Source organism: Dasypus novemcinctus, chromosome 19 (genome assembly GCF_030445035.2).
Source record: "Dasypus novemcinctus isolate mDasNov1 chromosome 19, mDasNov1.1.hap2, whole genome shotgun sequence".
NCBI lineage: Eukaryota > Metazoa > Chordata > Mammalia > Cingulata > Dasypodidae > Dasypus > Dasypus novemcinctus.
The window spans coordinates 81,134,818-81,160,666 of NC_080691.1; the positions used below are offsets into that span (position 1 = coordinate 81,134,818).

Consider the following 25,849-nt stretch of genomic DNA (forward strand, 5'->3'; position numbering starts at 1 on the left):
GAGTGCGTCGGCCCTGGAAGGAGGAACCGACAGAGGCGCCCCGGACGGCGGCAGCTGAGCTGCTGCAGAAGAGCAGGGGCAGATCCTGGGGAGGGGTCCCGCCAGGGCGGGGGCCCCCAGCTCCCAGGTCTCCTGAGGTCCTGAGCCCCTCAGGCCTCACCGGCCCACAGCATGGCGGGAGGAGCGGCGCTACCCTTGGCACCTAGGGCTTCCGGCTTCCGGGGGCAAGGGCGGCGGGTCCCTGGGGGCGACGCAGAGGAGCTGGCCGGGCTCGGGGCAGGGAGCGAGACCCCCGCGGGCGGGTCCGGCTCAGAGGCGCCTGGAGAAGCCGCGGTTGCTTCTGGAGTTTCCTTCAGGACCAGAAGCCATGATTGGGATCAAGTGGCCTTTCCAGAACTTTCCTCTACGAAAAGAACCGTCCCTGTACCAGGCCACCCTGCTGTCTCTCTCTCCTGAGGTCTCTCCTCAGGAGGTCCCCCCACCACGCAGCTGGGACCCCTGCCCCTTCACCCAATCTGCGGGGAGGCCCCTGCCTCACGCTGGCTCGTTACCGACAGGGACTCGTTCTTGGAGAAGCTCCCTGAGCAGACCAAATCCACACAAGGCCACCCCAAACGAGGCGCGTCAGCTCGACCAGCGTGCGGCGGCCACGGGCGCAGTCCCCTCCTTCCTGGGGAGACGCCTCCTCCCTCGTCTGCCCTGACCGTTGGGTCTCTGCACCGAGGGCTGGTCTACCCAGGGGGCACGGAGGACGCCACCACCTGGGAAGCTTCCAGAGACGCCGGGCCGGCGGGAAGGGCGCCAGCGCCACCTCGTGGCCCTCGGAGGCGCCACGCCCAGAGGCCGGGGCAGGCGCAGGTCCGGGGGCCACTTGAGCCCGCAGCTGGGCCGCTGCCACCCACGGGCCCTGCGCCGAGCCCCTGGACGCACACACGTGACGCCAGGTTCCTGAGGAGAGGCCCCCAGTGCACACGCGGGCTGGCGAGCAGGAGGCCCTGGCAGCCCAGGTCAGGGGCGCAGAGCCACCACCGCGGGAGGTTCAGGGCCGGCAGGGCTGTGGGCAGGGTGGCTGCCCCTGCACAGGCCCGCACGGTCCCACTGCCCAGGAAGCGGCTCTGCGAGGCCTCAGGCAGGGCCGCCGGCCAGTGCGGGACACGGGGGCCACCCTCGGGCACAGCTTCCCCGCTTCCCCAAACTCAAGCCCAAGCCCCCAGGGCCACCCACGAGACAGGGTGTCCCCCGCCCCGTCAGAGGCTCCGGCCGCTTCCTGCACGGCCAACGCCTCCCAACCTGGCCTCCCCATGAGCGGCCGATCCGCAGCGCCACGCCAGGCCACGCCCCCCGCCCAGGCCCCTGGGCACGCCCCCCCACCCCCACCCCCCACCCCCCGCGGCGCCGGAGCCCCGGGCACGTCCCCCCCCACCACCCCCCCACGGCGCCGGAGCCCCGGGCCCGGGCGCGGCGCTCACCAGGACTTGGGCTCGCCGAAGTGCAGGTAGTTGATGCTGTAGAGGTCCATGTCCTCGGTGTGCCAGGCGAAGGTCGTCTTCCACATGCCGAAGTAGAGGTAGGGCGTGTTGACGCCCTCGATGACCGTGCCGCACTCCCGCTCCACCATGTCCAGGATGCTCCGCAGGCTCCCGATGTTCCACTGCGCCACATCCTGCGGGCGCAGCGGGCGGGTCAGCCCCCGCGGGACCAGGGGCTGCGTCCCGCCCTCGGGGCCGTGGCACCAGCCACGCGCTGCGCACGGCGAGCCCTGGCCCCGCCCCCGGGCTTCCAGCTCAGGCTTCCGCCCCCGGGGCCGTGGAGCCGGCCACGCGCTGCACGCGGCGAGCCCTGGCCCCGCCCCCGGGCTTCCGGCTCGGGCTTCCAGCCCGGCCTCCCCAGGCACCCGAGACCGGCTGGAGGCCCGGCAGGGGTGGGACCCCTCTGGGTTCCCACTGACGCGTGCACTAAGCACACATGCGCGGGCGGGGAGGGCCTCGCTGCAGAGACTGCTGCTTGGAGTGAAAACGTAACAGGCCTCTGAGCCAGCGTCACGGGGAGGTCAGCTGCCGGGGCCGACCCTGGGCGCCCCATCCAGGGCCTTCCACAGGAGGCCAAGGGCTTCCAGGGGCCGGCAGGCAAAGGCGAGGCCCGCCCCAGGGCACACCTGTTCTTGGTGCCACCAGCAAACAAAGCCACCTTGGCGCGGGCGCTCGCCAAGCTCAGGCCGCTCAGCCAGCAGGGCCTGGAAACCCACGAGCCTGCCGAGGCTCTGAGCAGGAGCCCGACTACTCTCGGGAACTTGGACGTCCTTCCTGCCCCAAACCTGCCACAGTTAAGGCCTCCAGGTCCCACGTGAGGGCCTGGACGTGGCAGGACCTGCAGGACAGCAACCCATGCCCTAGCAAGCCTGGACCTGCGGGGGCAGTGGCCAGCCCCTCACGGGCACAGGAAGTGCAAGGTCCTCAAGGAGACGCTGCCCAAGGTCGGTCCAAGGCACCAGAAGCGGCTCGAGAAGCCCCCCCGATCCTGTTCGCTGTCCAGGCTGCGCGTCTGCGATGTGGCAGCCACCTCGGAGACCAGGGCAGGGGACGGGGGCCTTGTTCCTTCATCCTGCAACCTGGCAGTTTCTCAGGTCCAGCCGCAGCTTCCCCCATAAGACAAGACTGCCGTACGAGGTCGGCAAGACGAACCCTCCTGCGGGGTCCGCGGCAGGCAGCGCTCCTCGCCGCAGCCTCGCGGGGCCCGCACGCGGCCACGGAACCCGCTCGTGGCCGCAGCAGCCCACTGGCCTGATGGCAGCGAGAGGCACCGAGGGATCCCCGGACCAGGCGCCGAGTCTGAAATTCAGTTTAAAAACAGTAACGCAGAAGGACCCCACCTGGGCTGAGACCACCCAGTGGGGACAGGAGCGTCCCCTCCACAGGCGCTGCTGGCCCGAGGGGAGGGCCGGGGCCACAGCGGGAACCGCGCCCCTGCCGCACGCCATCGCTAAGACTCCACTGAGATGGAGGCAAGACCTGGACGTTTAGGCCAAAGCTAGCCCAGCCTCAGAAGGAAACCTTGGCCTGCAGCCCTCGACCTTGGCTTTGGCAAAGGAGTCTTGGCTGGGACACCACGAGTGTCAACAAAAGGAGCAACAGGCAAACCGGACTTCACCGAAACCAAAAACGTCTGTCAGCACAAGACACCTTCAACAAAGTGAAGAGACTGCCCCCAGGACACCTGCAAATCCTGTACCCGGTAAGGGACTCGCATCTAGAATTCAGAAGGAACTATTACAACTCAGTAACTAAGAAATAATAATCTTTACGCATCTCTGACAGACCTGGAGCAGTTAGTGTCTGCCACTAAGATTTCCACTATAGAAGCGAGAAAAAGAAGGTCCCCGTGCTTTCTGCCTGGTTGTGGCAGCCAAGACTGAGTGGGGGAATACAGGAAACTCTAAAAACAGGGAAGGGGAAATAATCTCTGCAACTCAGAAATAAACTTATAAATGGCAACAATAAAAAACAATTTTAAAAGGGGCAAAGGAGCTGATGAGATACTTGTTTCTCCAAAGATAATACAAATGGCCAATGAGCACCAGGCAAGATGCTCGACACAACTAGGCACTGGGGAAAGGCAAATCAAAACTACGAGGTGATGCCAGCGGGGTGGCGAGAATCTAAAGAGATAACACCAAGTGCTGGCGAGGACGTGGGGAAACCGGAAGCCACACACACTGCCAGGGGCACGTAATACGGTGCGGCCACTTTGAAAGAACGCTCTGGCATTTTTTCAAAAATGCTGAACACGGAGTTACCGTTTGATCTAGAAATCCCACCCCTGCATGTATCCCAGAACAGAAACCCCCCAAACCCAGACACCCGTGTGCCAGCGTTCAGGCAGCCTCATTCACAAGCCAGTCAACAGACGAGCAGGCCAACAAAACGCTGCGGTAGCCACGCAAGAGAGTATCGCTTGGCGGTGAAGAGGGGTGCCGTCCTGACGCGTGCGCTGGTGAGCGGGCGCAGCCGGCCCTGGGAGAGCACGTACTCGCGCTCCCTTCCCTGAGGCGCCAGGCAGGCCCATCGGGAGGAGCAGGGCCTAGGTGAGCGGCTGCTCAGGCCGGGGGGCGGGGGCGACTGCCGAAAGCAGGCCGGACCTCTTCGGAGGCGGTGAAAACGTCCTAAAGCTGATCGTGACGCTGGCTGCACAGCTCTGGGATGTCCTACAAAGCCCTGAGCTGGACACCTCCAAAGGGCAAATTTAATGATATGTGAATTATGGCTCAATAATATTGTTAACAGAAAGGAAACAGTAAATCCATCAAATGGTACACAACGCTGCAAAAGATCGCAGCTAGCGCTAACGCTCCAAAACTGGGTGGAAAACATGGGCGCGTCCGACAAGTGGGGGCCTCTCCTCTCACCCGACCGCAACGGCGGGGCCTCAGGTGCTCTGCGCCCGCCAGGCCGCGGGGCCCGAGTTCCTGCGCTGGAAGTTACAATTTAGGCGGCAGGAGGAGCGCAGCGGCCTCGGGCCCGGCTGGGAGAACCCATATACTGGGGCCCACGCGCGTCAAAAAGCTTGGTCCACGCCGTGGCCGCGTCGCCAGACCCCGAGGGCCTGGGTGGGGTCCAATCTGCCCTGGCCCTGGACGGCAGAGCTCATGGTGGGGTCCCGTGAGTCAGCCACCGAGGCCCCACGCCCCCTCCTCACCCGGCAGGGCAGCACCCGGCGGTGAGGCCTGCGCGTCATAACGCAAAGCACAGCCTGGAGCGCCGGCCCGGCCCGCAGAGGCTTGGCGAGGGCCCGCTCACCGCCCTCCTGGAGGCAGGAGAGGCCGGGGCTGCGTCAGTCCCGGGGCCCACAGCTCCACTCAGCGGACAGGGCCCCTCTGCAGAGAGCCTGCGGGGCAGACCGCGCAGGTGCAGGCACGCGCCCTGAGGACCGCTCCCCACGCGCACACCAGGCACTGTGCACGGAGGCCACGCACAGGGAATCGCCACGAGGAAGCCGTGCCGCAGCCCCCGGTGCTCCTGCGCTGCCCGGCAGCCCGAGGCAGAGACGGCCCTGCTGCCAGCTCTGGGACAGCGCAGAGCGCAGCAGCCGCGGGCAGCACGGAGGGAGGCCGGAGCTGCCTCAGGAGCAGACAGGCGCTGGGTGGCGTCCACAGGCCGCCTTCAGGGCTCGTTCGCCCCCCGGGCAAGGCCAGCCCTGCGGAGGGTTCAGGCCCACCCGGGAGCAAACCCTCCGGAGCCCCCGGGATCTGAGAACGACCTGGACACCTGCGGGGCCTGAGTCCGGTCGGGGCCCTGGGACGAGCCAGCAGCAGGCGGCGGCCGAGGAGCCGGGGGCCCTCCAGCCCGAGGCAGACGCGCGCCGAGGCCTGGAGCCCACGGCCGCCTGCAGGCGCAGAGTGCACGTTCCCAGGAGCCCAGGAGGGCGCGAGGAAGAAAGCAGCTGAATAAGCCAGCGCCAGGAGAGGCCCTGGGAAATGGCGCCACATCGTGACGGCTGCTCTGCGACCAGCTGCTGAGGGCAGCGCGGAGAATGGGGTCGCTGCGTGTCCACTGGGAGACGGGCACGGTGGCCGCAAGCACCCTCCTGGGGACCCGCCTCGGGGCCAAGCCCGTCCACGCCCCTTCCCCCACACCTTCCTCCCCGCCCAGACCCTGCAGCGCCAGCCGGGGGGGCCTGGACTCACGTCATCGTACAGCGAGCCGCTGATGTCGGCGCCGTAGATGGGAGAGACGAAGGTGAGGTTCTTCCAGTACTTGCGCTCCAGGTCGTCGAAGTCCTGGTGGCGCGGCGTGCAGTACCTGGCGGCAGGTGGCGGGGGCTCAGGCGGGGCCTGCGCGGGGCACGCATCCCCGCCACCCACCCTGGAGGGGAACAGCTGCCAGGAGCTCGGTGAGACCCAGTCGTCACTTGGGGGGACTTCGGCCAAGAGCCCCTACCTGGGGCGCACCCTGCTCCCTCCCACCCCGGGGGGGCACCAGGTCAGGCTGGGCCAGAGTGCGGGGGAGGACCGGGCGCGGCCCGAGGCGCTGCAAGGGCCGAGATCGTTTGTGGGGCACACGGCGCCCGTTGGGGCGGGAGCACCAGGCCAGTGTGACGGGCACAGCTGCCCTCCCGGGACGCTCCCGGCTCAAGAGCCAGGGGCAGGGGAGAGGCCAGGACAGCTGCAGACAGCCAGGAGCGCGGGGACGCCAGGGGACAGGGAGGGGGCACGGGGTGACCGCTGCGCGTGCCCAGGAGAGCGGGGAGCGTCTGGGGTGTGCCCGGGGGTGCCCTCTGCCAAGCAGGGAGGCGTGTGGGGAGCGGCCAGGGTGACACCAGAGCCCAGAGGGCACGGAGTCCAGGAGGGGGTGGGGCACCCACACCACTCCCCGAGCATGAGCGGCCCTGAGCCCGGGAGGGCAGGCGGCCTCCAGCCGCGTACTTCTCGGAGTTGGCCAGGCGGCGGTACTCGCCGACCGTCATGGCCTTCTTCTGGATGTTGTACTGCGTGAAGAGGCCCGACTGCCCCGTCACCACCTGCTGGATGGGGGCCGGGATGACCACGTCATCGATGTCGTCGTACGTCTGCCGCGGCTTCCACTCCTTCGGGGGGATGATCTGCCACAGGACAGAGGAGGCTCAGGACCCCGCAGCCCGCCCCAGGAGGACGGCCGGCTTTCCTCATAAGCCCCTGGGGGGACGCCGCCCGGAGGGACCCCTGCCACCTGGGCGCAGCTGCCCCCCTCTGAGAGCCACCCGGCCCATCCTCTGCGCTGCCCGGCGGGGGAGGCAGGGCGGCCCTCGTGTGCGCTGGCGCCACGGAGCTCCCGTCCACGGCCACAGCCGGCCTGAGGGCCCCGCCCGCCATCCCCCGGCCCAGAGCAGGACCGCACTGGCTCACCGCCACGGGGTGCGGGGACCGCCCGCAGACTGAAGTCCAGCGGGGTCACTGCAGGGGCCACGTGGGACGGGGCACCCTGCGACCAGGAGAGCCAAGAGCCCTGCCCTCGGGAGCTTACTTTCTGGTGGTGGAGGTGGGTGACAAGCACCCCAAAGACATGAAAAAACTCAGTGCTCAGTAGAAAAGTTCTACAACCTTAACACAGGTGACGGCGGGCAGGCGAGGGGCCCCTAGGATGGGGCTGGAGGAGGTGACAATCCAGGCCGCCTGCCTTGACCCTGAGCACCCCCCGCCCCCACCCCCTGCCTCCCGCAGACCCGAGGGCACGGGGCAGGACCAGCACACCCCGAGCTGGGCACTGTGCCAGGCTGGCTCAGCCCTGGCGCGGCTGTGCGTTAGGGCACCCTGCGTGGAAGGTATGGTGGTCGCGCTTGGAAAACCGAGGCACAGACAGGCCCTACCCCATGCCCAAGGACCCCACTGGGAAGAGGCGGCACCAACACCTGGGTCAAGCTGGCGCCCCCCATGCCCAGCACCCCAGGGGGAGCGGGGCCCGGCCTCACCACGGCCCCGGTCCCTGCGCCCAGGGGGGGGAAGTGCTCCCAGCCGGCTGGACGGAAGTGGCAGGGCCCAGGCATGGCACTCCGGGGCCAGCTCGGAGGTCGGAGGAGAGAGCCGGGGAAGGACAAGGGCCCCCGAGCCTCGGCATGCTCCTTGCTCCTCGCCTCCGGCTGGGGGTGCACTCCGGGTGGGTGGACACCGTGCCCACTTCCTCGCAGGCCCACAGGGCCGACGTGGGCTGGTCGCCCCAGTCTGGGGCAGGGAGAGGTCTGTGAGCCCCTTGTCTCCTGCAGGGCTCAGGCTGGGCTGCCCACAGCACTGGGGGCAGGAACGGAGCCAGGCCACTGCCAGGCCACTGCCAGCCGTCAGCCCAGAACCCCGCGAGACCAAGCGGGCGGGGCCAGACGGGCGCTTCCCGACAGCTTCCGCGAGCCACACGCCCAAGCCACTGTCCCCAGGTTCCAACAGCACATCCGCGGGAGGAAATGCTGGGCTTGGCCAGGCAAGTACTTCCCTCCTGGGCTGTCAGTTACCCAGGAAAGAAAGGTGCTGCCTCCCCGCAGGCAGCAGGCCAGGTCTGTTTACAGAAAAAAAAACAAAACAATAAAAAAAGGTGGCGGGGGTGGGGGAGAGGGCTCATCCCTGGCAATTCTGCCCTCAGGGACACCGGGTGGTGCTGGCGGGAGCCCAGGGAGGCTGTTCAACACCCCACCGCACCCAGGGCACCCCCCAGCAGACAGGGAGCCAGCCCGGAGGCCACTCGCCTGAGAGGAGGGCGTTAAACGGGCACGGCCCCGCCCAGCGGCTGTGACCATCCAATCAGGAGCCAGCCTTCGGGGACTTCTCCAAGGCAGTGGGCGCCCGGGCACCTGTGGCCAAGGCACAGGGGAAGGTCGGGGGTGGGGGAGGGGGGGGCGCCAGGCCCTGGCAACAGCTCTTTAGAGAGCTCAAGCGGGAAGCAGCTGGATGGAGAAGCAGCTGGGTGGTAAACCAGCACTCTGAAGACTGGAAAGGCAAAAAAGTAAATAAACCAAGTGAAAGGCCTCTGCGTCAGGAGGCACGATGACCTTAGAAACAGCCTGGACCATGTGGGGCTCGTGAGCTGAGTGCCTGTTAACTAGACAGGTAAGCGGCATCTTTCCCGAGAGCCCGACGTTCCTCCCTGAGCAGCGTCTAGACGCGGGCACGCTTCCGGGGGCACCAGTGAGCCTCCCACTTCCCTGTCACCAGGGGAAACTCGCCTATAATCCCCATCTGCTCCATGAACAACACCACCCCCCAGCTTCCTCTCCCGAGGGCACCTCCGGGCCCCGCTCCAGCACAGGGGCCAGGAGCAAGGGGCGCCGAGGGGCGCTTCCTGCACCAGAGAGGGCTGCTGGGGGGAAGGAGCCTCAGTGCATGCCCACCCTGCCCCAGGCCCCCCCCCAGGCCCCCCCCCCCGCCAAGGCCCCGCTGGAACTCTGGGGTGGGGACGGTGAGGAAGGTCGCCCAGGGCACCCCCTCACGCACGTGCGCACACTCGGCCTGCGCGTGCACGCATAAGGAAGGGCGGCCGAGGCTAGGTGCCGGGCACAGTGCCCGGCAGGCCAGGGCTGTCCTCCCTCTGGAGGCCCCGAGGCCCTTGGACCCCTCTTGGGACCACGCGGGGTGACCAGGCCCTACGGCCACTTCTCTGCCCCGGGTGTCCCCACAGGAGGGAGAAGGCGGGCGTGCGCAAGCACACACGCGCACACACACGCAGGTGCCCCGGGACCGCCTAGGACAAGCCCCCTGCCCCCACACCTCCACGCAAACCTCCCCCTCCCGGATCGCCCAGAGCCCGGCGCCGGCGTCCCCCCACTCCCGCCCCGAGCCGGCTGGGGTTTGGGGAAAAATTCACCCTTCCAAAGGCGAGCACCCAGCAAGGTCAGAGAAACAGGAGGGGAAAGGAGGGCGCCGGCCACCGGGCACCGGGCGCTGGGCAGAGGCAGTGTCGAGCACCGGCCAGGGCTGGCTGGCCTCCTGCAGCACCCGGGCCGGCCCCCGGCCCCTCCAACACGGGCGGCCACCGTCCACCGGAATGAAAAGCCCTGAGGCGTCTGGGCTCAAAGGGGAAGCCCCCACCGTGCAGATTAAAAGGGAAAGATTCTGCACCATTTTCCTGTAAACCTGCCAGTGCTCTAAGAAACAAGAATAAGGTTTTTTTATAGGTTGAATACTTGAGCTTACTAGATTGAGTTTACTGATATCAAAGGAAGTAAAGGGCAAAAGAGGCACGGGGAGAGCAAAGTGTGGGCAGGGGGGTAAAAGAAGAGAAGCCACCGGGGAGGAACACACACGGAGGACAGAACATGCTGGAAACGGCCAAGGAAGCCGGGGACAGGCGCCAGAGAACGGCGGGAAGGCAAAACAGTTGGGGGACGCATGTCGGGGCGGGCTTGAAAGGTGGCTCGGAAGGAGAGAACAGAACCAAGAGTCCAAGATACTCTCCAGAGAAAGAAGAACTTGGATCCCAAACTGGAAGGGGCCTGCTGCGTGCTGGGAAGTGGAAATAGGTCAATGGAGAGAGGACAGAGCCTCACCCCACTCCAAACTAAGGGGCCCGGGGAGGTCCAGGGGGACCCAGGAGGGGCAGCAGGGCCTGCCGGGTCTCAGGCTGGGAAGCGGACCTGACCACTCCCATGAAGTCGGGGAGCGGTGTTGCAGAGCCCCCCGCCCCCCGGGCTGACAGACCTCAGCCCACTGAGACGCGGCCAGCGCAGGTGACCTCAAGCACACAGCCGGCACCGAGCCCGTCATGGAGATGGCAAGCCGGAGCGACAGGGCAGCCGTGGGTGCAGGAAAACGTTCTGAACTCGAGAGGAGCTGGTGGGGAAGAGGGGACGAAGGCGTGCTGCTGCCCTTGTCTTTTAAAGCTCGTAAGTCAAGAGGTAAGGGCATTCACTTACTGCTGAAGGCAGGAAGGCAGCTTGGAGAAGAACGTACGTGGAGTTCCAGACTCAACCCAAACCAGGCCGCAGAGGGAGAGCGAAAAAGCAGAGGAAGCAGACACGGTCCAGGTCAACCAACCCCCGCCTGCAGCCAAATCCAGAGTGCCACCTGCTTTTGTGCGGCCTCCAAGCTACGAAAATTTCTTGGTTTTTACACAATGGGGGAAAAATCAAAAGAAGAGTATCTCATGACAAGTGAAATGATAAGAGATCCACATTTCCGTGCCCAGAAATCCAGTTTCATGGGCAAACTGCCACGCCTGTGCGCTTACGGGTTGTCCCTGGTGCATACGTGCTACGCAGCAGAGCTGAGCCGCGCTGGGCTGCGCAGCCCATGATACCACCTGGTCCTGCAGAGAAAATGTTTGGACTGAACAACAGAGATGAAGGTAGCTTAGATAAAGGGATAGTCAAGCAGGAAGCATGAAAACCCCAAAACAAATATATAGTGGGTTTTCCAAATTATCCAGTGAGCAACACCACATGTACACACACATACACAAACTCACAAACACAAAGATGCAGACTATGTCCTCCATCTCCAAAATAAGTTAAATGCACAGAAGAGCGGGACACTACCGTTTATATTTAAAAGCACAGCAGGGCCACAAAGCGAGAGTCGTTACAACAGTGCGGTCCTGGCTCAAGTCAGCTTCCTGACCACTGAAGTGGGGCTGGTCTGTGAGAAGGACGCTATGTGCAGGCAATGGGGGAAGAAGAGTCCCCAACAAAGGTGCAGGGACAACTGGAACTCCACATGGAAATGAATGAACGTGGACCCCGACCTCTCACCACGCACAAGATCAATGCAGACAGAGCAAAGAGCTGAACTAAGAGCTAACACTGCCCAACTCTTACAGGAAAACCGACAGAAACATCTCCAGAACCTCGTCGGAGGCAAGAGATTTGTAGATTTTACATCGGTAGTATGAACAGAAGAAAAAATAAAATGGGCTTCATCAAATTTAAAACTTTTGTGCCTCAAAAGACGTCATCAAGAAGTGAAAAGACAGCCCACAGAATTGGAGAAGATATGTGAAAGCCATTTATTTGATATGCATTTACTACGCAGAATATTTAAAGAACTTACATAACTCAATAGCGTAAAGACAAACAATCAGATCAAAAATGGGCCAAGGAGGGGAAGTGGCTGTGGCCCAAACGACTGGGCTCCCGTCTCCAGTACGGGAGGCCCCAGGTTCGCATCCCAGGGCCTCCCTGTGAAGGCAGGCTGCCCTGCACCCACGGAGCGCTCACGGCCTGCGGCTGCGGAGGACTGGAGCAGCAAGATGACGCAACAAAGGGCAACAAGCAGACACAGAAGACAGTGCAGTGAATGGACGCAGCAGACAGCAAGCAAGCAAGCTGTGGGGAGGGGGAATGAATAAATCTTAAATAAAATTTTTTAAAAATGGGCCAAGAATTTGAACAAACATTTCCCCAAAGAAGATATTCAAATGGCCAACAAGTACATGACAGATGCGCAACATCATTAGCCAATAGAGCAGTGCAAACTAAAGCTGCAGTGAGCTACCACGTCACGCCCGCTCGGAGGGCTGTCATTTAAAAACGCTGTAAGGAACAAGTGCGGGCGAGGACGTGGGGACATGGGAACCCTCGCACACTGCTGGCGGAATGGAAAAGGGGGCGGCTGCTGTGAAGAGTCTGGCGGTTGCTCAGAAAGTTAAACACAGAATCAGCCGGGACTGGCGATTCCACACGAGGCACAGACCCCAAAGACTTAAAAACAGGGACTCGGACAGAACCTCGTACACCAGTGCTCGCCGCAGCACGAGTCGCAGCAGCCAGAAGGTGGAAGCCACCCACATGTCCTGTGGGCCACCCAGACCACGGAATGTTATTCAGTCAGAAAGAGAAGTGAAGGTCAGAAACCTGCAACAAATGGACGGACCCTGAAGATATCATGCTGAGTCAAAGAAAGGACAGACACGTATGCCTTCTTTTCCTCTTATACAATTACTTAGAAGCAGCAAATTCACAGACAAAATCAGAAAAGTGGTTACTGGGGGTAGAGGGTGGGGGAGTGGGGTTACTGCTAAACGAGCGCTGAGTTTTGGTTTGGGAGGATGGAGAGTCTGGAAACAGGTGGTGGTGACAGTGCCACAGTCTTGTCGATGTACTCCATATGTCAAAGAATTATCCGCTCAAAATGGGTGGGAGGATTTTTAGGTTCTGCTGTTTGCCCGCCATTAAACACAAACAGGCACGCTGTCGACAGTCTGCGTTCACCCCTGCACCTGCATGAGCACGCTGTGCCCTGGAGGGTGCGTGGGACTGCGGCGGCAGTGGGTGGTTCCAGGCCAGGAGCTGGGGTGGGGAGGGAAGGCGAGGACGCTCACTGTCGCTCTCCACCCAGGTCCACGGAATTTACCTGGCAGGCATGCAACCAGCTCAAAAAGGACATTGTTCACCGAGGGACAGAGATGCAAAAACTAAGTGCTGCCCCGCGAAACTCCTTCTGAATAGTTCATCCTCCTCCTACCGGTTTTGATTTGTAGAGTGCAGTGTTTTTATACATTTAATGGTCTGGAACTGCAAGTGTTTTCAGCTTTTGTAAAAACTGAGTATAATTTACAAAGGATAAAACTCCATTATTTTTAAGGAGGTACCAGAGATCGAAACCTCATAAATGCAAAGCAGGCACTCAACCGCTGAGCTACACCCACTCCCCATCTGCTCCCCAAAATGTCCGTATCTTAACCATACCAAAAAAAAAACCGCTATGGTCATCAGTTGCCCCAGGATGCCTTCCTTCCTCCACTCCCCCACGCCCCAAGGCACCCTGCTTGGACCCAAGCTCCCCACACCCGTTGCCGTCTCCCCCGCCCGTCGCTCCTGGGGGCAGGGGCTGTGCTGCCCGCTTCCGAGTTCGGCTGGAAGCGCGCCGGGCGTGTAGTGAGAACGCAGTGCCGCGGGCTGCGTGGCGCTGTCTGAAGTGCCCGGAGGAGCCCACGACGTGAGCACGCCACACCGTGGGGGGGTGGGGAAGCGCAGCTCGCCCGCCGCCCCGCGCTCACCCACCTTGGCCAGGCCGGCGCGGTGGGCGCCCTGGGACTCGATGTAGGCCACGTATTTGTTGAAGTCCTTAAACTCCTCCATGGTGGGCCGGAACGTCATGATCTTACAACTGGGGTTCTGGGCCCCGTGGTCCTCGGACCCCATGGCTGCAGCTGCAAGCGCCACACCTAGGAGGAAGACAGTCGAGAGTGAGCGGGGCGCCGGGCCACGCCGACGCGCCGGAGACCGCGGCCGCTCGGAGGCCCGGCTCGGGAGGAGCGCGCTGAGGCCGGCGCCCCTTTCCCTGCGGAGCACAGGACGCCAGGATGTCGCCTCCTCGTCAGGAACGGGGGCGGCCTAGTTTCAGAGGCTGAGGTGCTGCTGGAGTCCCTGCGCTAATTTTACACAAGGGGCCCTCGGAAATAAAAAGCTCTTCTTATCAGGAGCTCGTCTCCCTCGGCCGGCATCGGTTTCAGATCGACGCATGCGCTCCTGAGCCGGGTATCGGCAGAGGCGGCGGCGCGCTCCGGGTTGTCGGAGGTGAGCGAGGGTGTGTGTGTGTCTGTGTGTGTCTGTGTGTGTGTGCGCACGGTGTGAGCTGGTGGCTCCAGCTGGGGCCCTGGCCCGGCGGCTGCCAGGTGCACCAGGACCCAAGCGGCCGGCTGGCGGCAGCAGGGGCAAGAAGGGCCAGCTGGAATGGCGCGTTCCCGCCACCAGCGACCACACCCCGCCAAGCCTGGGTGTTTCAGCCCGGAGGTGACGCATGTGGGCCAATCTGTGGGCACCAGGGCTCTCTGCCGGCGCCCAAAAACGGGGCGGGGGCCAGGTTCTCCCCTCGGTGAGGAGGCGCAAGTCAGAGCAGCACCCTTCTGTGCAGGCAGAGACCCGGGGGTCCACTGGCGCCCCCCACCCTGGCAGGGAGGGTCTCCTTGGCAGTTTAAACTCTCCTACTAATTAAGTGCTCCAAAGGCAAGCTGGCCAGGCCACAGAAGCCCTCTAGGTTTTTGAAAAGGCCAGAAGGCAAGCGCGCAGAAACACACAAAAAAAGAAAATGTGACGACCCCACCTCCCCACCCGCAGGACCACCCGGGACGGATGAGAGGCAGGGAGCAGAGGGCCCTGCCGGCTCCCCGCGCGCTCCCCGCAGCGGCCACGAGAGGGCAGCACGCGCCCGCGCCTCAGCCTGCAGCGGCTCACGGGGTCCAGGGGTCCCAGGTTGGTCCTGGGGGGCCCTGCAGGGACTGCTGGTGGCCCTGAGCCACCCTTACCCCTTGCCCTGGGCCAAGCCCCTGCTCTGAGGCCTCTGAGCAAAGTGCCCGCCGGAGCCCGTGTCCCCTCTGCCCCCACTTGAGCACTGGGCAAGGCCAGGAAGCCGCGTGCACAGGGGGGCGGGAGGCCGTGCCACCGCCCTGGGGGTCGAGCAGGTCCATGCAGTAAGGCCGGCGCCCACCGAGAACGGCGCGGGGTGGTAGCTGGCTGTGGGGCAGGATTCCAGGAGACACGGTGAGGACAGATGGCGACAGGCGTGCTGGCCGGACGCAGGGCTGTCATGAAGCCCCCTCCAGGGCACCAGAGAGAGGGTCCCGCCTAGGCCAGGCCGCCGGCCCTCCAGGGCGCGCTCAGGGCTCCTGGCTGCGGGCGCCCCTGGCTGCCCCGCTCTGCAGCCCCCAGCCACCGCCCCCTGCCCAGCACCTTCCCACAGCCAGCACCCAGGCCCTGCACCCCCACAGCGGCGGCCCTGCTGGCCCGGGAAGCCACGTGCCCCCGGGAGCCCCGCACCCCACCTGCGGCCACGGCGCCGGCTCGGGGCACAGCGCAGACGCCTCGGGCACAGCACAGACGCCTCGGCCACGTCTGTCCCGCCGAGCTCAGAGCCCTCACCCCGTAGCCTTGTGGACAGCAGTGTCCTCGTGAGCGGGCTGACTGCGTAAGGGGCAGCGGGGCCTGGCGCGGGCCAGGGCAGGGCCGGGGAGGGGACAGGGAGGCCTTCCTGGGAGGCACGGCCTCGAGCGTCCTGCTCGCTCGGCTCTCGCCCTCGGTGGCCCTTCCACTCCACTCCGCCCTGAGTGGACAGACGACCCGACTAGACACAGGCCAAGGATGACAGCCGCCGCGGCTCCAAACAACACACACAACGGCCGGGAGGCGCACGAGGGGATGCTCGACGGCAGGAGCCACTAGGGAAGGCAAGTCAAAACCACGGTGAGGGGCCACGCCACGCTCGCCAGGCCACGGCATCGCCAGCCAGCAGCGAGCGCCGGCGAGGAGCGGGGATGGCCCTCGCGCCCTGCTGGGGGTGCGGAGTGGCGCAGCCGCCCTGGACGACAGCCCAGCGGCAACGCGGGCAAGCACGGGCGTCAGCAGGACCCGCGATCCCACCCCGAGAGACGGAGCCACGTGGACACGGTGCCCGTGAGGACTTGCCGCGGCCAGCAGGAGGAAGCCCCCGCCACCCGCCGCCGGGCAGCGGCACACGGAGCACCGTCCCTCCACCACCCGGCTGCTACTGGCCCTAAAGAGGGACAAAGCTCAGACGCTGCGGCGTGGGTGGCCTGGGCGGCGTCCTGCTCCGTGGGACAGCAGGTGCCGAAGGCCCCTCTTGGGTCCCCCATGTGGGTCATCCAGAACAGGGGTCTAGAAAAAGAAGGGGGGCTGGGGGGCTGGAGAAGGGGGGACTACAAACAGGGGTGCGGGGTTTCTTCTGGGGTGAGGAGAACGCTCTCAAGTTGGTTCTGCGGTGGCTGCACGCATCTGTGAATATACTAGAAGCTACTGAACCATACCTGGAAAACGGGTAATTGTATGGCATACAAATTACATCTCAGTAAACCTGTTACCAAAAAGGAGGGCAGCGGGGGAGGAGGGTGGGAAAGAGGGAGACACGCCCTCCCACTCCGTGAAGGTGTAAGCACACCCCCCCCCCCCCCCCCCCCCCCCGGCCGTGAGGGAGAGCTCCACCCACGACACCTCAGGGACAACTTGGGGACAGCAGAGAACCACCCGACCCCAGGGGACCCCAGGCGACCACGCGAAACCACAGGCAACTTCCAGCGCGGGCGTGGCCGAGTTAGCCTGATGCACGGCTGTGCCGCCCGCACGCCACGCAGACGCCCTGGCAACAAGGACGCATGAGCGCAACTCTAGACAAGCCGCGCAGCCGAGGCGGACGCCTGCCAGGCAGGGCCTGCCCCCGCGTCCCCTTCCAGGCGGGGCTTGCCACGGAGCCTGCGGCGCTGCCAGGCGCCCTCCTCAGGGTCGGCTCCGCTGGGCTCGGCTCGTGCGGGCTGAGCGCACCCCTGGGTTTCCCCTGCGCTGGCCCACGGCCCGTCCCCGTCCTATAGAAATTTCCGAAGGACAGCCGATGTGCTTCCGGCGGTCGCCCCAGGAGCGAGGAGGGGGCGTGCTCGAGCTACCACTTGACTCCCACCCCAGGCCCTCAGAAGCTTAAGGAACTACCGCTGCTCCCACTAGAAACTCCACTCCAGACCCGCAAAGCCGGCGTGCGTGCCAGCCACGGCGCCGTGGACCCAGCCGGGGCAAGGCCAAGCCACCCGCCTCTGACAGCCATTCCTCGGAAACGCCCTGCGCTGAGCAGACGCCGGCGCCAACGGGCGGCCAGGGGAGATGGGGAGCGCGGGAGGGACCCGGAGGCCCCGACCATGCTCACACCGTCACCCCCAGGCCTGGGAACGTGGCCCCGACACAGCAAGAGGGACTTTGCAGACGGGAGGAAGTTAGGGTGCTTGAGATGGGGCGACGGCCCCGTCGCAGGTCCTGGGAAGAGGAGAGCAGCGGCTCTGCTGCTGGCCTGGGGTGGGGAAGGGACCGCAAGGGCAGGACCACAAGACTCGTACCTGTACCCGAGAGGCCTGGCCCGCGCCCCAAGGGAAGTGGCCCTGGGACAGGCCCGCACAGGAGGCGCGGGCAGTCGTCACAGCGGCAGCGGGAACGCAGGCACAGACCAAGCTCCTGCATTTCCAAAACGCAGCCCAGGACCAAGGACGGCCACCTTGCGCCACGGGCCGTCACGCAGCCCATCCCAGACCCGTCAGCCACTGCGGGCCTGTGCGCGGAGGGGGCCGTCCGAAGTTCCCAGCCCACTGAGGAGCCGGTGGGGGGTCTTCTCTAGGAGGTGGGGCCGCTAGCGACACTTGGGGGTCCCCGCCCGGGGTGCGTGCCGGAAGCAGCACAATCGAAACCTAAAGGAGCTCTCCCGACGCGGCGAGGAAGCGCCGCCCTCTGCCCTCTTGGGTCCCGGCCCAGGCGCGGGCCAGCGCAGCCAGCTGGGGCCCCAGGAGCCAAGGGACGTCGACACCATCTCCACGAGGCTGTGGGTACCAAAACCCACCGAGAGCTCCTGCAGGGACGCCGCGTGCCCAGGCCAGGGCCAGCTCCGCAGCCGCCCACCCAGACCCTGGAGCCGTCGCCGGGGACGCTGGGTCTTGGGGGCCTCCTCACCTCCAGCAGAGGAGCAGGGCCAGCCCGAGGCCAGGTGCCGTGAGGGCAACGACCTGGACCGCGGCCCTGCCCGCCACTCACCCACGGGGCCGGGCGCGGCGCTCGGGCCGCCGTCCACATGCCAGCCTCAGCCTCCCCACAGACCCCGACAAGCCGGCAGGGGCGAGGTCAGCCAGGGCCCCGCCACTCATCCAGACGCCCGCCCGCCTCAGGGCGGGGCCCCCTCAAGGCCCCGAGGGGCCACAGAAGGGTCAGCCCAGAGGGAGGGTGGGCTGAGGAGGGAGGGTGGGCTGAGCCTCGAACGACCCGACCGCGCGGTGAGAAAGGTCCAAAGAGGCTCCTCAGCCGGGCCAGCCCCCAGCTGCCGCTCACTCCATCTGTCCATCCGTCTGTCTGCTAGAACCGGAACGCAGGAGGGACACCGCCTGAAGGTAAAGCAGCCTGCCTGTCGGACCGACGGGGCCCTGAGCCCCTCCTGAGCTTCTGGGGGGTCTCTGGGGGGCTTTTTACAGACACCGAATGAGTGAAATTGGCAACTTTCAGGTTTTGACAAAAACAGAGGATCCAACGTGTGCAAAATATCTCCTCTAGAAACGCGTAAACTTGGGATAAAAGGAAGGCTGACTGCGACCGCCGGCTCGGGACAGTGGCGGGACAGTGCCGGGACGAGCCGCGGGGGCGGGGTGTGGCTGGCCCCGGGACTCGCCCTCAGCTCCTCCCCGCGGACCCCCCCTCCCTGCAGGGCCCCTCGGCTCCAGCCCCCTAGTGGCCTGGTGAGACCCAGTCAGCCCCAGGCCCCCGCGTGGACTGGCACCCAGCAGGGAAGCAGCAGCCGGGGTCCCGCTGACTCGGGCCTGGGGCAGTCGCTGAGCACCCCCGGGCGCCCGCTCCACCCTGGCTCCGAGGGCCCGCAGGCGTTGCGGGGTGTGGCCCGGGAGCTGAGCCTGGCACCCGCTCTGCAGGGCTCCCAGGCAGGCAGGATGCCAGCACCAGCGCACGCCCGGGCAGCGTGCACAGGCCCTCGCGCAGGACGCAGGAAAGCGGGAGGCCTGGCTTCCGCGATGGATGCACACTCAGCTGCAGGCCGGCCTCCTCCGTCGCCCTCACGGGGCCCGCAGGCCAGCAGAGGGGGCCTGAGCGCCTGCTGCCTGCCGCCACCCGCCCCGCGCTGGGCCCCGCAGCCCTCGCGCAGCCTGCACCCGGGGCAGGTCTAGGGCGCTCTCCCCTGGCGGCTGGCTGGCTGCGGCACGTGTCTCAGCCCATGGCGCTGGCCTTCCCGGGGGCAGCACGCAGGGCAGGTGAGGCAGCGCACATAGAAGGACGGAGGAGGGCGGTCACACAGAGTGCTGGGCACAGCCGCGGGACCAAGGCACGTCATGGAGGGTGCCAGCCCCAATGTGCCAGCCCCAGGCAACTTGGAGGGACTGCAAGCGGCCGCCGGATGGACAGAGACAGGCCCAGGGGCAGCCCGCGGGACGCAGGGCCGGGAGCCGCCTCCACAAGGCAGGCTCAGGGGCAGGAGGGGGGCGCGCCCGGCAGGGGGCCTGTGTGGGGCAAGAGCTCAGGGTGCATGAGGGGCGAACAGCAGGCCGGCGCCGAGCCTGCTGCACGGGGTCCAGGGGCGGCAGTCAGGGCGCGCACAGAGCTGCGCTGCAGGGGCCCCCGGGAGCCCCAGGTGCGGCAGCCGATCGGGGTGGCTGAGCGCCGGGGCCACCCAGCCAGGACGGGGCCGGGGACGGGAGAGGCCTAAGAAGGCCTGGCTGGGCCCGCGTGCGTCTCGCCCCGCAGCACGCCCGCAGCTGAGTCTCAGGCTGTGGACTTGGCCCTTTCCTTGTTTCGTAATAAAAATTTGAACTTAAATTTTAAAAAGCTGCGGGTGAGGTCCCTACAGCTGCGCACGAACGACCCAGGCTTAGGGCTTCGCACAACACCAACAGATGCCCGCGTGGTTCTGGGGCTCGGAGGTCCCCAACAGCGGGCGGGCTGCGGTGGGGCGCTCCCAGGGCCCCTGCTCGGCCCGCAGGGCAGCGGCGCCCTCCAGCCTGGCACCCGCCTGCTTCCGTGTCACGCCCCCACCTCCTCTCCCAGCTGCAGCCCCTCGGCTGAATCCCGCCCGCTGTGTCCCTCAGGCCTCGGCAGGGAGCACGTGTCCACGGGCCTGGGCCGGGGGGCCTGGGATCACCACACAGCCCACCGCCACGGCCACCCGACAAACGGCACACAAGGGTGTTAAGCCCACGGCTGCAGTCCACACGCCCGCCACGCCCGGAGGCCGCCGCCGCCCCGGAGAAGCCCACGGGAGAAGCCCGGCCCGCAGTCCGCACAGCGTCCCACAGCACCGCTCCTTCCGCGTCAGAACTCGGAGGGAGCCAGGCCAGGCCGCCAGCTCGCCCCCAACTTGGGCAGGCATGGCAGCTTCCTGGCCCCAAGGCACAAAGGGCGCCGCTTCTCGGGCTGCGCGGCTGCCTCTCGGTGCCGCCCACGGCGGCCAGGCGGCCATCGAGGGACAGCGAGCTGCCCCAGCGCGCGCTCTGCCCCCCAAAACGTCTGCCCTCCAGCCGCGCGGGCAGGCTCGGCCCGGGGCGCTGCTGGGCGGGACAGCTGCCCCTCGGTGGTTCTCCCAGGCCGTCTTGGCAAGCCGCGGGGAGGGCCCGAGACAGGAAGGACGTGCCACCACCCCTGGGCTCGGCCTTCCGGGCCCGGGCCCTCGCCCTCCGACTGCACGACGGCTGCGCCGCCGTCCTCTCGGGAGCCCGGGCCCCTTCCCTGCACTCACCTAGGCCCGAATCCCCAAGAGCTGGGGGCTCCCGGGGGGCCACCAAGACCAAGACAGCACTTGGCGCTGCTGCCACAGAGCTCGGCGCGCCCGGCCCAGGAGCCGCTGCCCCGCTGGGCCTTGGTGAGGCACCGGGTTCAGGGCCCGGCGCGCGGCGGCGTCCCAGTCGCCACCACTACCTGCGAAACGCAGGGGCGAGGCCGGCTCGGCGCTCCATCCTCCCACCGCACACCCCAAACAGCAGAGGAGAAAGCCATGCGCCCGCGCCTCCCCGGGGTGGGGGCTTCTTGAAAGCAGGTGGGTGGGGGTGCCGGGACAGTTGCGGTGGCGGGCGGGGCCGACGGGCACAAGGCGGGAGCGCCGTCAGCCCAGCTAAACGGAGTGTTTGAAGGCGGCTGCAACGGGAAAGCTAGTGGTGTAGACGATACCACAACAGAACATTTTAACATTTTTCTTCAAAAAAGCAAACACAAGGAAGCAAACGATGTTTCCCAAGTCTCCTAGCCTAGAGACGAGTGCTGCCTGCACGTCTCCCTCCTCACCTTCAGTATGTGCTTGGGTGGCAGGAACTTTCTAAGAAGCTCTGTTCATCACTGTGTTCCAGGAGGAAGTGCCCCAAAGGCCTGTGGCGCCAGAGTGGGTGCCCACCGCCCAGCGCAGTCCGGGGTCCGCAGGCTGGAGGGGTTTCCAGTCAAACCCCAGACGCCCCACGTGTGTGCGCAAGGACGGGGACCTGGGGTTTGAGGCGACTTTTACCCAGGGCGGGGCTCTGACCAAGCCTGCTCCGCCCGGGTCCTGCTCCAACCAAGGCCAGCCCTGCCCGAGGCCCTGCCGTCTGGCTCAAGCTCCCCCTCCAAAACGCAACGGGCAAAGCAGGGAACTGTTCTCAGCTCCCTCTTCCAGACCCAAGGCCGCCCTCGCCCCAGCGGGTGGGAGTGGACAACGGTGCAGACGCTGGGAGCAGCGAAGCAGCAGCTCTGAGCGTGTGCAGGGCGCAGGCCCCGCAGGCCCCGCCTCCCGCTCCTGGGTGCCCCCCAAGAGCCTGGCCCCGTGCGGCCCCGGCAGTGCCCCTCTCGGCGCCCCAAAAGGGGACCAGCCGGTGACTGGAGCAGTGGGCCCGGGGCATGCAGGCGCTGGGACCATAGCTGCGGCCCCACCTGCCGCACGGAGGCACCTCGACAGTGTGCTGCTTGGGGCGAGAAGCCGGGCACAGTAAGCGGCACGTCGCACCTCCCCGAGCCGAGCCGGTGGTGGGTGAGGGCGGGCAACTCCAGGGACAGAGAAGAGACGAGCGGTTGCAGGGAGCAGGGATGGGAAGCAACAGTGAACAGGTCCAGGGTTTCTTTGGGTGGTGAAGAGAACGTTCTGGAATTAGCCAGCAGGAGTGGCAGCACAACTCTGGAACATATACTAACTGCCACTAAATTGTGCACTTGAAAGAGTGACTGTTATGGTGTGCAAATTGTATGTCAATAACAATTAAATTGATTTCTAAACAGGTCAAAGCTCCCTCCTTGGGGCCTGCCGAGCCTCGGTGCCGAGGACTCTGTCCTCACGGGCACCAGCCCTGCCCTGCAGCGGTAGCCGCGTCCCTCATCTCCGGCTCCCACACCCCCACGCCCCCATCCCTTCCACCCCCCGTCTGGGTCAAACACTGTCTGGCCCTGGGCTCAATTTCCTCAGCTATCAAACAAGCTGCTGGCAGGAGATGGGAGCTGGTGATAGCCTCGGCCTCCTCGCCAGGGACCAACAAAAAGCCGCAGGGGTAGAAGAGCAGGTTTTGGAGAATGCGCCGTTTTGTAAGAGCACGAGCCTTCCCGGTCAGAGCAACGGGCCAGAAGGCCCGGTCAGAACTGACCATTTCCAAACCATGCCTAAGAGGGCCCCGTCCATCCGGCCTGGCCACTGAGAAGTATCTAGACCACGGGGCCACAGTTTTTCTGTAAAGAACCAGACAGCAGATATCTCAAGCTTTGCAAGCCAGGTAGTCTCTGCCACAACCCCTCAGCTCAGTCATTGGCGGACAAAAGCAGCCAGAGACTCTACGTGAACATATGGGCATGGCAGTGTCCCAATAAAACTTCATTTATAAACGCAAACAGTGGGCCGCATGTGTCCTACTGGCCGGAGGCTGGGACCCTTTCCCCAGCTGCCTGAAGCCTGTCCCTTAAGGAACAAAACCTTGACCAGAAAGCAGGAGGTGGAGAATGGACAGCTAAGGGTTAATCTGTGCAGAGCTGGTAAGAAGGCTGTTTCTAAATCTGTGGAAATGAAAAGAAAGGGTGAAAGCACATCACAGTGCTTGTAACTAGCAGAGCTGTTACATGGGAATGACACTGGTTGAAAGTCTGAGGACATATACATTACTAGAGGGAAAGCTAAAAACGTAACACGGGACTGTAGAATACAGCGACACCTCGTGAGATATGAATATGGGTGACATTGCACATATAAGACTGTTTTTACAAAATGAAGACACAAACTAGAGACGGACACAGAATAGCAGCTATATACAGCAGGGGAAGCATACAGAGATTGAGAGGTGGTGACGTTTTTTGGTCTGTTTTTTGTTTATTACTATTATTGGAATAATGAAAATGTGCTAATAAGGATAAAAACAATCAATGCACAACTATGTGATTATACCAAATACCATTGATTGTATGCTTTGGACGGATTTATGCTTTATTAGTATGTAGCAATGAAACTGATCTGTACTACAGTGGTCAGAACAGCATGGTATTGGCATAATGAAGGACACATCGATCAGGGAAAAGAATCGAGAATCCAGAAACAAATCCTCACCTACAGGGTCAGCTGGTTTTTGACAAACCTACCGAGTCCATGTTCATAGGACAAAATAGTCTCTTCAACAAATGGTGCTGGGAGAATTGGATATCCTAACCAAAAGAATGAAAGAGGACCCCTACTTCACTCCCTATACTAGAATCAATTCAAAATCGATCAAAGACCTAAATATAAAAGCCAGGACCATGAAACTACTAAAAGAAAATGTAGAGAAACATCTTCAAGACCTTGTAGTAGGCGGTCCTTTCTTGGACCTCATACCTAAAGCACATACAACCAAAGAAAAAATAGGGAAGCGGATTCGGCTCAACTGATAGGAGCATCCGCCTCCTCTACGGGAGGTGCAGGGTGACCTGTGTGGAGCTGGCCCATGCGCAGTGCTGATGCGTGCAAGGAGTGCCCTGCCACGCAGGGGTGTCCCCCGTGTAGGGGAGTCCCACGCGCAAGGAGTGCGCCCCGTAAGGAGAGCCACCCAGCGCGAAAGAAAGTGCAGCCTGCCCAGGAGTGGACCGCACACACGGAGAGCTGCCGCAGCAAGATGACGCAACAAAAAGAGACAAGAGATTCCCGGTGCCGCTGACAAGAATGCAAGCAGACACAGAAGAACACACAGCAAATGGACACGGAGAGCAGACAACGCGGAAGGGGAGAGAAATAAATAAATAAATCTTTTTTTAAAAACTAACAAAACCACACTGTCTCATTTTTTTTTTTAAAGTAAATAAATGGGACCTCCTCAAAATTAAACACTTTTGCACCTCACAGGACTTTGTCAAAAGGGTAAAAAGGCAGTGATTCAATGGGAGAAAATATTTGGAAATCACGTCTGATAAGGGTTCAATATCCAGGATATATAAAGAGATGTTACAATCCAACAATAAAAACAGCCAAGACCCAATCTAAAAATGGGCAAAAGACTTGAAGAGACATTTGTCCAAAGAAGAAATACAAATGGCAAAAAAAAACACACATGAAAAAATGCTCAACATCACTCTCGATTAGGGAAATGTAAATCAAAACTACAATGAGATATCATTTCACACCTATCAGAATGGCCACTATTAAAATGACAGAGAACTACAAGTGTTGGAGAGGATGTGGAGAGATAGGAACACTTACCCACTGCTGGTGGGAAGGCAGAATGGTGCAGCCACAGTGGAGGACTGCTGGGCAGTTCCTAAAGAAGTTGAACATAGACTCGCCACGTGACCCTGCAGCACCACTACTGGGTACATGCCCAGAAGAACTGAGAGCAGTGACACAGACAGACCTCTGCACACCGTTATTCACAATTGTCAAAAGATGGAGACAACCCAGGTGCCCACCAACAGATGAATGGATACGCAAACCGGTGTGTTCACACCATGGGATATTACGCAGCTGTAAGAAGAAATGAAGTCGTGAAGCATCTGACGACATGGATGAACCTGGAGGACATTATGTTGAGCGAAGCAAGCCAGACGCAAATGGACAAATGCTGTATGACTGCGTGACTATGAGCCAAATACATTGTGTAATGTATCGTATGACTCCATTTATATAAAATGTAAATATAAAACAATTTATAAAGATGAACTTTGATTACTGGTTATGTGGGGCTAGGGAAGGCATTCTAAGGGGTGTGGAGTTTTTCTTTGGAATAATAATTCTAAAACTCTTTGTGACGATGAATGCACAACATTCTGATTATAGTAAAACCTACCAATTATACACTTAGGATAGATCATATGTATGTGAATATATCTCAACAAAACTGCTTAATAAATAAATAATTGTGCAAGAGTAGCCGGAAATAGCAGGGAAGGCAGAAAGATAGAGGACTGAAGTTTCTTGTTTTGTCTGTTTACTATTATTTTTGAAAATAATTACTATAATATATTGAAGTGATGAATGCACAACCGTGTGATTATACCAAATACCATTGATTGAACACTTTGGAGGAACTGTGTGCTTTGTTAACATGTATCGATAAAATTGCTTTGGGGGAAAAAATTGATTTGTTAAAAAAATAATAAAAAATTAAGACAAAACCTTGACCACATTCATCCCAAAGAGGACGCTGTGCCTACTGCCTGCACTTCCTCGTCTTGTTGCGTCAGGCAGAACAGAAAGCATCGACACAGGAGCCAAGGCCCACGTTCCCGCCCGCTCGACCCTGAGCAGGTGCCCCGCCCAGCACCCGCCGAAGAGCCCGAGATCAACGCTGAACGCGGTGTCCTTTGGCGTGAGGACTCGGGGCCGTCAGAAGTGCCAGCCGCGCCCCAACACCCCAACTCCTGGTGTGAGCCGGGGGGCCGCGGCACTGCGCTCCTCCTCGTCCTCTGAGTGATCGCCTTGGGCCTCCGTCAGAGGCCACCTCTTTAACCCCTGCCCTGGGTTGTC

At 63.0% G+C, this 25,849-nt stretch overlaps 1 protein-coding gene and 1 non-coding gene across 4 annotated transcripts in view; one reads left to right on the forward strand and one right to left on the reverse strand.

Annotated features, from left to right (window-relative positions):
• KDM4B (lysine demethylase 4B) overlaps positions 1-25,849 on the reverse strand; it is a 141,350-nt gene that overhangs the window by 72,869 nt on the left and 42,632 nt on the right. For all 3 annotated transcript variants that reach the window (XM_071210002.1, XM_058282033.1, XM_058282032.1), the window contains 4 exons: positions 13,450-13,613; positions 6,419-6,594; positions 5,681-5,795; positions 1,470-1,663 (listed from right to left, as the gene is read on the reverse strand). In XM_071210002.1, the coding sequence (XP_071066103.1) occupies positions 1,470-1,663; positions 5,681-5,795; positions 6,419-6,594; positions 13,450-13,590 (626 nt within the window). In that variant the 5' untranslated portion in view covers positions 13,591-13,613. The remainder of the gene's footprint in view (positions 1-1,469; positions 1,664-5,680; positions 5,796-6,418; positions 6,595-13,449; positions 13,614-25,849) is intronic.
• Positions 3,300-3,428, forward strand: LOC111765530 (small nucleolar RNA SNORA31). The gene has a single exon (XR_002797844.1). It is a non-coding gene; the product is annotated as a small nucleolar RNA SNORA31 (small nucleolar RNA).